The sequence below is a fragment of the Bos indicus genome, chromosome 5 (genome assembly GCF_029378745.1).
Source record: "Bos indicus isolate NIAB-ARS_2022 breed Sahiwal x Tharparkar chromosome 5, NIAB-ARS_B.indTharparkar_mat_pri_1.0, whole genome shotgun sequence".
Taxonomy (NCBI): domain Eukaryota; kingdom Metazoa; phylum Chordata; class Mammalia; order Artiodactyla; family Bovidae; genus Bos; species Bos indicus.
Window position 1 is genome coordinate 37,161,269 of NC_091764.1, and position 12,248 is coordinate 37,173,516.

General features: G+C 39.7%; 1 protein-coding gene across 4 annotated transcripts in view; it reads left to right on the forward strand.

Moving 5' to 3' along the window:
• The window catches only part of ADAMTS20 (ADAM metallopeptidase with thrombospondin type 1 motif 20), a 218,532-nt gene that overhangs the window by 178,271 nt on the left and 28,013 nt on the right, over nucleotides 1–12,248 (forward strand). For all 4 annotated transcript variants that reach the window (XM_019960760.2, XM_019960761.2, XM_070789242.1 and 1 more), the window contains one exon: nucleotides 4,147–4,238. In XM_019960760.2, the coding sequence (XP_019816319.2) occupies nucleotides 4,147–4,238 (92 nt within the window). The remainder of the gene's footprint in view (nucleotides 1–4,146; nucleotides 4,239–12,248) is intronic.

Genomic DNA, 12,248 nt, shown 5'->3' on the forward strand with positions numbered 1-12,248 from the left:
AGTTCTACAAGCCAGATAGGGGACTTTCATCAGAGCCTGATGATGTTGGCACCTGATCTTAGGTTCTAGAACTGGGAGAAATAAGTTTCTGTTAAGACACCCAGTCTTTGAGCTTGTTAGGGCAGCTTGAGCTAAGACACACAGCAAGTCCCTCTTTGATATTCCTCATTAGCTACTACCTTGATAGAAGTCTATATTATTTTTTCCACCTGAATTCTTATACCTGTGGAGTGGCATCCCTGTTTCCTCTCGTAGCGCTCAAGTTCCTTTTTACCTTTCCTCCTACTCCTGACCTAGATTCTCTTCTCAGCAGAAAAGCCAGAGTGATCCATAAAACAAGCCATGTCATGCCTCACACATGATCTGCTTTCATCTTTTTAACAATTCCAACCTTTGCTCAAAACTCTCCAAACATCTCCCATCTAACTCATAAAATAAAAACCTTGCCAGTGGCCAGTAAAACTCAACACGACCTTCCCAACCCATTATTTTTCTGCTCCTTCCCTCCACATTCCTCCCGTGCATGAACTGCTTCAGACACACTTGTCCCTTTGCTGTTCCTTCAATACATCAAGCATCTACCCCATCCCTCCATAAAGCCTTTGCACTTTCTGTTCTATCTGCCTAGAATGATTGTCCCACAGTTATATGTTGGATTTACCACTTAATATTTTTTGAGTCTCTGCTTAAATATACTTTCCCAATGAATGCATCCTAGACCCTCTCCATGCCTAAACTTCCTTTTCCCCTGTCCTTTTCCTGGTTGTTTATTTTTCCTATAGCAATAATCACCTGTAACATATGATAGTATCTACTCTGTTACTTATCTCTCTCTCTGGTAGCACTCAGAGTCCATCGGGCCCTGTTTCATTCACTTGCAGTACTTATAATAATGCCCAATACATAATATGTTCTGAAGAAATATTTGCTGAATGAGTCAACTTTCCTCAAGAAGCTATCTTCAGGAAATCTTGAAGCCAAATTTGTATTAACCAAAGAGAGAAAATGGAGTATCAGGAGGCAAAGACATCTTGAACAAAGCATGGGATGGTGAAGCATCTTGGTTCCATCAGTGATTAAGTCATCCAATTTTGCCTAAGCATAAAATGAGTGGATGTTGGTAGCAGTTTGTTAAAGAATTTCCCAGAAAGAAGATCACAAATGACAATGTATACTAAACTATACATTGAATTTATCTTTTTTTTTTTCTTTTGAGTTATGAGGACCTTTGGGGTAAAAGTATAAGCAAAGGAGGAAACAGACTTATTTGGAGGGAAAACAAATTTTATCCATGAAGATGATTAGAAAGCTAATATTATTAATAATATAATAGTTCAGATAGAAAGTGATGAGGGTCTAAATTATTAAGGACAAGGTTTAAGACAGAGAGCATGAGAACCTGAGAGGAATATTAAAGAGGCACACTCTGTGATTTTCTAACAGACAGAATATGGGGATTTGTGGCATGAAATGTTAATTGTGACATGAAAGGATAATTGCATTTAGCTTGGGACCTGTTATTGTTCAGTCACTCAGTTGTGTCTGACTCTTAGCAACACCATGGACTGCAACATGCCAGACTTTCCTGTCCTTTACTTTCTGGAGCTTGCTCAAGCTCATGTTTATTGAGTTGTTGATGCCATCCAACCATCTTGTACTCTGTTGTCCCCTTCTCCTCCTGCCTTCAATCTTTCCCAGCATCAGCATCTTTTTCAGTGAGTCGGCCAAATATTGGAGCTTCAGCCTCAGCATCAGTCCCTCCAATGAATATTCAGGATTTATTTCTTTTAGAATTGACTAGTTGGATCTCCTTGCAGTCCAAGGGACTCTCCAGAGTCTTCTCCAACACTACAGTTCAAAAGCATCAATTCTTGGGCTTTCAGCTTTCTTTGGACTCTTTAAGTGAAAGCTATTTTGGGGTTATCCAGGTAATGGTGTAGGAGACCACAGCAAAGGATGATTTGAAAATTGTGTCTGTTTGCCTCAGCCTAACCCTAAGTGACATACATAAGCAATGGGTAAATGTTCAACAATCAACTCTTAACAACCAGGAAAAAAGTTTGATTTGTATTATTTTTCAGTTTCTTGAGGTATATATTCCCACCACGACCAATTTTAAGCTACCATCATGAGCTCATTTTGCATGCAGATAGGAAAAGACACACCAAACTTGTTCTCATGATTGGGTACAGGCTGACCTGGCACACCACGGAAGGCCTCCTGGATTTGGAAACTACTCTTAGAGATATGATAAATATTTCCAGAGATGCTACCTTTGGGGATTGCCTCTAGGGGACTAGTGTCATCACTGGGGCATGCAGTGGTCTTGCAGTCTTCTTGAAAAGTATTTTAAACAACGTTAGCAGAGGTGAAATCCACTGACTGAATGAACATTAGTTGTAATATTAAGTGGTTTAAGCATCAAAAAGTGATTGGGCCAGCTTATCTTCAGGGTTTCTCCTATTTTTGAGCCAAGATCTCTATTTTTTTGATACTTTATGTAGAATCCCCAGCATTTTTTCCAATCAAGAAATTTTGTTAACACCATTAGAAAAAATAAAATAGGAATGAAATAATAATATAATGTAATAATATAAGAAATCAAAGAAATAGCATACTTTTTAGCTGGGTGTTTTTGAATTCCCTAAATGAATTGATAATGTGTACTCTCTATAAGCACTTGCATATTGCTTTGTCATAATTTATCTTTTTAAAAATTTGTTTGTTTTTTTGGTCACACCACAGTTTGTGGAATCTTAGTTCCTGGACCAGGGATTGAACCTGGGCCCTTGAGCAGTGAAAGCACTGAGTCCTAGCCACTGGAATTCCCTATTTATCTTTAGTATGTGTCTTGGTGTGTTCCTCCTTGGGTTATCCTTCCTGGAACTCTCCGTGCTTCCTGGACTTGGTTGACTGTTTCCTTTCCCATGTTCAGGAAGTTTTCAGCTATTATCTCTTCTAATATTTTCTCAGGTCCTTTTTCTCTCTCTTCTCCTTCAGGTACTCCTATAATGCAAATATTGGTGTATTTAATGTTGTCCCCAAGGTCTCTTAGTCTGTCTTCGTTTCTATTCATTCTTTTTTCTATATTCTGTTCTGTGGCAGAGATTTCCACCATTCTGTCCTCCAGGTCATTTGTCCATTCTTCTGCCTCAGTTACTCTGCTGTTGATTCCTTCTAGTGTACCATTTATCTCTGTTTGTTTGTTCTTTAGTTCTAGGTCTTTGCTAAGCATTTCTTTCATATTCTCAATCTTTGCCTCCATTCTTTTCCCAAGATCCTAGATCATCTTCACTACCATTATTCTGAATTCTTTTTCTGGAAGGTTGCCTATCTCCACTTCATTTGCTTGTTTTTCTAGGGTTTTATCTTGTTCCTTCATCTGGGATATAATTTTATGCATTTTCATCATGATTAACTTTATCTAATGTGGTTTTGTTTTAGCTGCTTTGAAACTATCCTTCTTCTTGCTTCTACTTGTTTGCCCTTTGATGGATGAGGCTAACAGGCTTGTGTAAGCTTCTTGATGGGAGGGAATGGTGATGGTAAAAACTGGGTCTTGCTCTGGTGGGCAGGGCCTTGCTCAGTGAAGCTTTAATTCAGTTATCCGCTGATGGGTGGGTTTGTGCTCCCTTCCTGGTAGTTGTTTGGCCTGAGGTGACCCAGCCTGGAGTCTATAGGCTCTATGGTAGGGTTAATGGTTAACTCCAAGGGGGTTTACACTGAGGGACCTTTCAGTGCCACCATCCCTGTGGTAAGTCCCTGCCAACCCATGCCTCCACACCTATTTATATTTAAATAATGCTTCTTCTAATTTTGTTCCTTGACCCCACTTTATCTATTTTAGATATTCACTATGATCTAAAATACAATAGAGCACATATTTAGCTTTTAAAACATCTGGATTAGTTACAGATGTCCCTGCCATTTTTAGGGCAGTTTTTGAGATGAACATTTTTATGTTAAATAAAAATTTGAGAGCTTAATCTATGTTATATATGACAATTGTACAACAGTTTTGCTTAAGTTTTGGATTAATTATATGAATGTATTTAAGAATATAATGTGAAGACTGTATGTTTTGTATTCAATGAAGATTTGAATACAGTGTCTTAGTGCTGAAAAGTTTCATTTATTATTTTCTAGCTACAGACCTTCTTTTTGCCCAGACAATATTTGGAAATGCAGTTCCATTTGCCACAGCTGGAGATTGCTATAGTGCTGCCAGATGCCCACAGGTATTTCATATTTGTTTATTATTTTCGCACTGAAAAAAATTAATAATATTTGTCCTCATTTATTTTCTTGACCACAGTACTGCAAAAACATAAGTAAATAGAAAATGCTAACTTCTTAGATGAAATTTATTGCAAAGCTTATAGATAAACTTTGGAAGAAAAGCATCTTTGCTAATATTGCATTTGTTTGAAAGGTATAATATAAGAATTTAAAATAGTTTAGATCCTGTTTCTCCTTCCACAATGCTTTATTATTTTTAATCTTTCCACTTAGTTCCTAGAAATGAATAGACATATATTACAAGGTAAGGAAATGCATCACAAGCATGTGACTTTCATTACACTGCTACTAACATCAGTTATTTTAGCTTCCTGGGCCTGTAACATTCTCAGAATAATTTTCTATTATTTGTGAAGTAATACATTTCCATGTCTTCTTGGTTTTATTCTTTCTTTTCCAGGGTCCTCTTCATATATTTTTTTATGTCACCTTTGAGATTTCTAGTACAAAGTGTGTTTTCTAGAAGAAATTTACTGTCTCATTTTTAATAAAGGATTTTATAGAGTTGTTATGAGCGAGCAATATTTTTATAATAAGATGGAGAGATAAAAGCTAGGTGAATATAGCATCATTAGGTAGATTTATTGAAAATTTTAAAATCATGCACAGGAGGACTAATTATAATATTGATGTCATTTTGAAGACAAGTAGTCAATAGTTTGCTTGTATTGTCTCTTCCAGGAATTTTGTATTCACAATTTCCATCAAATGGCATAGAAGATATGCTTAATGTTAAAAAAAAGAGGACTTTTTCTGTATTAGAGAAGTGCACTTAAAGGAGGTCACTAGAACTATAGGCTCAAATGAATATGAAAAAAGTTAACTGAGATAAATATATAAATCTTAGACCCAGAAATACAAATAGAACCTGGTAAAGGGATATGAGGGCTACCCTGGTAGCTCATTCCAGTACATTTTAGTCAGTTCAGTTGAGTCACTCAGTTGTGTCTGACTCTTTGTGACCCATGGAATGAAGCATGACAGGCTCTCCTGTCCATCATCAGCTCCCTGAGCTTGCTCAAATTCAAGTCCATTAAGTTGGTGATGCCATTAAACCATCTCATCCTCTGTCATCTCCTTCTCCTCCTGCCTTCAGTCTTTCCCAGCATCAAGGTTTTTTCCAAAGAGTCAGCTCTTTGAGTCAAGGGGCCAAAGTATTGGAGCTTTATCTTCAGCATCGATCCTTCCAATGAATATTCAGGACTGATTTCCTTTAGGATTGACTGGTTTGATCTGCTTCAGTCCAAGGACTCTCAAGAGTCTTCCCCAGCACCACAGTTCAAAAGCATCAATTCTTTGGTACTCAGCTTTCTTTATAGTCCATCTCTCACATCCATACCTGACTACTGGAAAAACCATAGCTTTGATTAAACGGACCTTTGTCGAGAAAGTAATGTCTCTGCCGTTTAATATGCTGTCTAGGTTGGTCATAGCTTTTCTTGCAAGGAGCAAGCATCTTTTAATTTCATGGCTAGAGTCACCATCTGCAGTGATTTTGGAGCCCAAGAAAATAGTCTGTCACTGTTTCCATTGTTTCTCCATCTATTTGCCATGAAGTAATGGGACCAGATACCATGATCTTAGTTTTTTGAAGGTTGAGCTTTAAGCCAACTTTTTCACTATCCTCTTTCACTTTCATCAAGAGCCTCCTTAGTTCTTCTTCGCTTTCTGCCATAAGGGTGGTGTCATCTGCGTATTGGATGTTATTAATATTTCTCCCAGAAATCTTGATTCCAGCTTTTGCTCAGTTCAACTCGGCATTTTCCATGATGTACTCTACATATAAGTTAATGAAGCAGGGTGGCTATATACAACCTTGTCTTACTCCTTTCTGGAACAACAGACTGGTTTCAAATCAGGAAAGGAGTATTTCAAGGCTGTATAGTCACGCTGCTTATTTAACTTATATACAGAGTACATAATGAGAAATGATGGACTGAATGAAGCACAAACTGGAATCAAGATTGCTGGGAGAAATATCAATAAACTCAGATATAAGATGACACCACTCTTATGGCAGAAAGTGAAGAAGAACTAAAGAGCCCCTTGATGAAAGTGAAAGAGGGGAGTGAAAAAGTTGGCTCTAGTGCACTGGGACGACCCAGAGGGATGGTATGGGGAGGAAGGAGGGAGGAGGGTTCAGGATGGGGAACACATGTATACCTGTGACGGATTCATTTTGATATTTGGCAAAACTAATACAATTATGTAAAGTTTAAAAATAAAATAAAATTAAAAAAAAAAAGAAAACTAAGATCATGGCATCTGGTCCCATCACTTCATGGCAAATAGATGTGGAAACAGTGAAACAGTGACAGACTTTATTTTGGGGGGCTCCAAAATCTCTGCAGATGGTTACTACAGCCATGAAATCAAAAGATTCTTGGTCATTGGAAGAAAGTTATGACCAACCTAGACAACATATTAAAAAGCAGAGATATGCTTTGCCAACAAAAGTCTGTCTAGTCAAATCCATGGTTTCTCCAGTAGTCATGTATGGATGTGAGAGTTGAACTATAAAGAAAGCTGAGCACTGAAGAATTGATTCTTTTGAACTATAGTGTTGGAGAAGACTCTTGAGATTCCCCTGGACTGCAGAGGATCCAGTCAGTCTACCCTAAAGAAAATCAGTCCTGAATATTCATTGGAAGGACTGATGCTGAAGCTGAAACTCCAATACTTTGGCCACCTGATGCAAAGAATTGACTCACTAGAAAAGACCCTGATGCTGGGAAAGATTGAAGGCAGAAGAAAGGGACAACAGAGGATGAGATGGTTGGATGACATCACTGACTTGATGGACATGAGTTTGAGTAAGCTCCAGAAGTTGGTGATCGACAGGGAAGCCTGGCTTGCTGCAGTCAATGGGGTCACAAGGAGTTGTACACAACTGAGTGACTGAACTAAACTGATATTGATTTGGCATACTGTACAAAGAAAATTTCAAATAAAGGTTTTGACTTTATGGTTTGTAGAGAAACACAAATGCCAGCTACGAAGCAGGAAAATTCCTTTACTGAGTAAGTGGTTGAAAAGAGCATCTTTTGTAATACTAATTATCCATCTTCCACTGTATTTAATGAAGATGTGGCCTGTGTTCATTTTCTTTCCCCACAAAAATGCATTCAGTACTGTACAAGCACAAATCTAGGCAAAGGAAGTGCCTAGATCACAAGTTTTGAGAAAACTCCAGGAGTTAATTATAGACAGGGAGGCCTGGCAAGCTGTAGTCCATGGGGTCACAAAGTGTCGGACACGACTAAGCAACTGAACTGAGATGTTCTTCTGGAATTCTGTTATTTTTTTTAGGATCCAATGTATGTTGACAATTTGATCTCTGGTTCCTCTGCCTTTTCTAAATCCAGCTTGAACATCTGGAAGTTCTTGGTTCACATACTGTTGTAGCCTAGCTTAGAGAGTTTTGAGTATTACTTTGCTAGTGTATGAGACGAGTGCAGTTGTGTGTTGAGGAAACGTGGTCCAAGGAGAAGGGAAGGGCAAACCACTTTACTATTCTTGCCTTGAGAAACCTATGAACAGTGTGAAAAGGCAAAAAGATATGACAGTGAAAGATGAACTCCCCAGGCAAGTAGGTACCTAATATGCTACTGGAGAAGAGTGGAGAAATAGCTCCACAAAGAATGAAAACAATGCCCAGTTGTGGATGTGACTGGATGTCAACACAAAGAATTGAACACTCTTTGCCATTGCCTATCTTTGGGACTGGAATGAAAACTAACCTTTTCCAGTTCTGTGGCCACTGCTGAGTTTTCCAAATTTGCTAGCATATTGAGTGCTGCACTTTAATCGCATCATCTTTTAGGATTTGAAGTAGCTCATCTGGAATCCATTTTAGTTCGCTGATCCCTAAAAAATTGATGTTTACTCTTTCCATCTCCTGTTTGACCACTTCCAATTTACCTTGATTCATGGGCCTTCCATTCCAGGTTCCTATGCAATATTGCTCTTTATAGTAGTGGACTTTACTTCTATCACCAGTCACATCCACATCTTTCAGTGTCATATCTTTTTGCCTTTTCACAGTGTTCATGGGTTTTTCAAGGCAAGAATACTGAAGTGGTTTGCCATTCCCTTCTCTACCTGACCACATTTCCTCAATACTCTCTACCATGACCCCATCTGTCTTGGGTGTCCCTGCATGACATGGCTCATAGTTTCATTGAGTTAGACAGCACTGTGATCCAAGTGATCAGTTTGTTTTCTGTGATTGTGGTTTCCATTCTGTCTGCCCTCTCATGGATAAGGAGAAGAGGCTTGTGGAAACTTCCTGATTGGAGGGAATGGCTGTGGGGGAATCTGGATCTTGCTCTGATAGGGAGGGTGCACAGTAAATCTTTAATCCAATTTTCTGTTGATGGATGGGACTGTGTTCCTTGCCTGTAGTTTGGCCTGAGGCCAAACTTGATGTGGAAATGGGGTTCCATTAGCTCAGTCAGTAAAAAGTCCTGACAGGAGCCTGTCAGGCTACAGTCCATGGGGTTGCAAGAGTCAGACAAAACTTAGCAGCTAAACCACATGGTGATAATGGCAACCTCCTTCAAAAGGACTCATGCCAGGGCTGTTGTATTCAGTGCCCCGACCCCATGGCAGGCCACTGTTGACCCACATCTTCACTGGCTACTCTAGGACACTCACAGGCAAGTCTGGCTGAGCCTCTTGTGGGGTCACTGCTCCTTTCTCCTGGGTCCTGGTGCACACAAGGTTTGGTTTGTGCCCTCCAAGAGTCTGTTTCCCCAGACCTGTGAAAGTTCTGTAATCAAATCCCACTGGCTTTAAAACTCAGATTCCCTGGGGGTTCCTAAAGGAAATCAGTCCTAAATATTCATTGGAAGGACTAATGCTGAAGCTGAAGCTCCAATACTTTGGCCACCTGATGGGAAGAGCTGACTCATTGGAAAAGACCTTGATTCTGGGAAAGACTGAAGGCAGGAGGAAAAGGAGATGACAGAGGATGAGATGGTTGGATGTCATCACCAACTCGATGAAAACATGAGTTTGAGCAGGCTCCAGGAGTTGGTGCCAGACAGATAAGCCTGATATGCTGCAGTCCATGGGGTCACAAATACTTGGACATGACTGAATGACTGAACTGAATTGAACAGGCAGCTCACCTGCAAGCAGGAGACCCAGGTTTAATTCCTGGGTCGAAAAGTTCCCCTGAAGGAGGGACAGGCTACACACTCCAGTATTCTTAGGCTTTCCTGCTGGCTCAGTAGGTAAAAAACCCACCTGCAGTGTGGGAGACCTGGGTTTGATCCCTGGGTTGGGAAGACCTCTGGAAGAGGGCATGGCAACCCACTCCAGTATTCTTTCCTGAAGAATCCCATGGTCAGAGGAGCCTGGCTGACTACAATCCGTGGGGTTGCAAAGAGTCCGACATGACTGAGCGACTAAGCACAGCACACAGCACAGTGATATGAAAGTGACTTCAATTCAGTTCAGTTCAGTTGCTCAGTTGTGTCCGACTCTTTGTGACCCCATGAATTGCAGCACCAACTCCCGGAGTTCACTCAAACTCATGTCCATCAAGTGAGTGATGCCATCCAGCCATCTCATCCTTTGTCATCCCCTTCTCCTCCTGCCCCCAATCCCTCCCAGCATCAGAGTCTTTTCCAATGAGTCAACTCTTTTCATAAGGTGGCCAAAATACTGGAGTTTCAGCTTCAGTATCATTCCTTCCAAAGAACACCCAGAACTGATCTCCTTTAGAATGGACTGGTTGGATCTCCTTGCAGTCCAAGGGACTCTCAAGAATCTTCTCCAACACCACAGTTCAAAAGCATCAATTCTTCAGTGCTCAGCTTTCTTTACAGTCCAACTCTCACATCCATACATGACTACTGGAAAAACCACAACCTTGACTAGATGGACCTTTGTTGGCAAAGTAATGTCTCTGCTTTTGAATATGCCATTTAGGTTGGTCATAACTTTTCTTCCAAGGAGTAAGCGTCTTTTAATTTCATGGCTGCAATCATCATCTGCAGTGATTTTGGAGCCCCAAAAAATAAAGTCTGACACTGTTTCCACTGTTTCCCCATCTATATCCCATGAAGTGATGGGACCGGATGCCATGATCTTTGTTTTCTGAATGTTGAGCTTTAAGCCAACTTTTTCACTCTCCTCTTTCACTTTCATCAAGAGGCTTTTGAGTTCCTCTTCACTTTCTGCCATAAGTGTGGTGTCATCTGCATATCTGAGGTTATTGATATTTCTCCCAGGAATCTTGATTCCAGCTTGTGCTTCTTCCAGCCCAGCATTTCTCATGATGTACTCTGCATATAAGTTAAATAAATAGGGTAACAATATACAGCCTTGATGTACTCCTTTTCCTATTTGGAACCAGTCTGTTGTTCCATGTCTAGTGCTAACTGTTGTTTCCTGACCTGCATACAGATTTCTCAAGAGGCAGGTCAGGTGGTCTGGTATTCCCATCTCTTGAAGATTTTTCCTCAATGTATTGTGATCCACACAGTCAAAGGCTTTGGCATAGTCAGTAAAGCAGAAATAGATGTTTTTCTGGAACTCTCTTGCTTTTTTGATGATCCAGAGGATGTTGGCAATTTGATCTCTGGTTCCTCTGCCTTTTCTAAAACTAGCTTGGACATCTGGAAGTTCACGGTTCACGTTTTGCTGAAGCCTGGCTTGGAGAATTTTGAGCATTACTTTACTAGCGTGTGAGATGAGTGCAATTGTGCAGTAGGTTTTTTCATTCAACCACCCTAAGTCCAATATGACTCATGTAGACCATGTAGTAATGTCTAAACTGCCCAGTATAATTCTAAAGTACCAAAACAATGTTGAGACCAAAAGATTTATTTGTACTTGACACTGGAATATTATATTTATTTAAAATTTTCTGCCTGAGAAAGATAAAATTTTATTCTATCTAGGAGTAGAATCAGGGGGAAAAAGGGGAAGGTCTAAGTCATGTTTTGTAAAGAAAATGAAGAAGGTAGCCAGGAAAAGGGGTTAGATTAACTATCATTAAGTATGTTGAGAGTGCCATGAGAGAGCAGTGGCATCGGTATGTGTTATTCAAGGAGATATTAATGGGACAGAAGATTCCAGCTTAAGGTAAAGAAGACTTTTGTCAGAGAGAGTTTTCCAGTAAGGAGACACTCTGCAAAATCTGAGGCCTCAGTAAATCACTAATTTTTATCCATATTTTTGTAAATTGATCTTGTATTCTGCAAGCCTGCTAAATTCATTTATTAGTTGTAATAATTTTTTGTTGGATTCCTTAGGATTTTCTGTATACAGAGGAATGTTATCTACAAATAGTTTTACTTCTTCCTTTGCAGTCTGGATTTTTTTTTTTTTTTTAATTTCTTTATCTTGCCTCATTGCACTGTCTAAAACTTTGAGTATACTGTTGAATAGAAGTGGCTACAGTGGACATCCTTGTCTTATTCTTGATTGCAGAGGAAAAGCATTAAGTCCTTTATCATTTATTGTGTTAGTTGTGAGTGTTTTGTAGATGCCTTTGATCAATTTGGGAAGTGCCCTTCTATTCCTAATTTAAGTGGTTTTATCATAAATGTCGTGTGTGTGTTCAGTCATGTCTGACTCTTTGTGACCCCTATGAACTGTAGCCCACCAGGCTGCTTTGTCTTTGGGATTTTCCTGGCAAGAATACTGGAGTTGGCTGCCATTTCCTCCTCCAGGGTATCTTCCTGACCTGATCAAACCCATCTCCTGTGTCTCTTGCTTCTCCTGCATTGACAGGCAGATTCTTTACCGCTGAGCCCCCAGGGAGGCTCATTATGAATGCTGGATTTGTCAAATGCTTCTTCTGCATCTGTTGAGATAATCCTGTGGTTACTGTTCATTACTATAGTGATAGTGAAATGGTGTATCACACTGATTTTTGTGTGTTGAAGCAGTTTTGCATTCCTGGGAGAAATCCTTGATGATATCTAATCCATTTT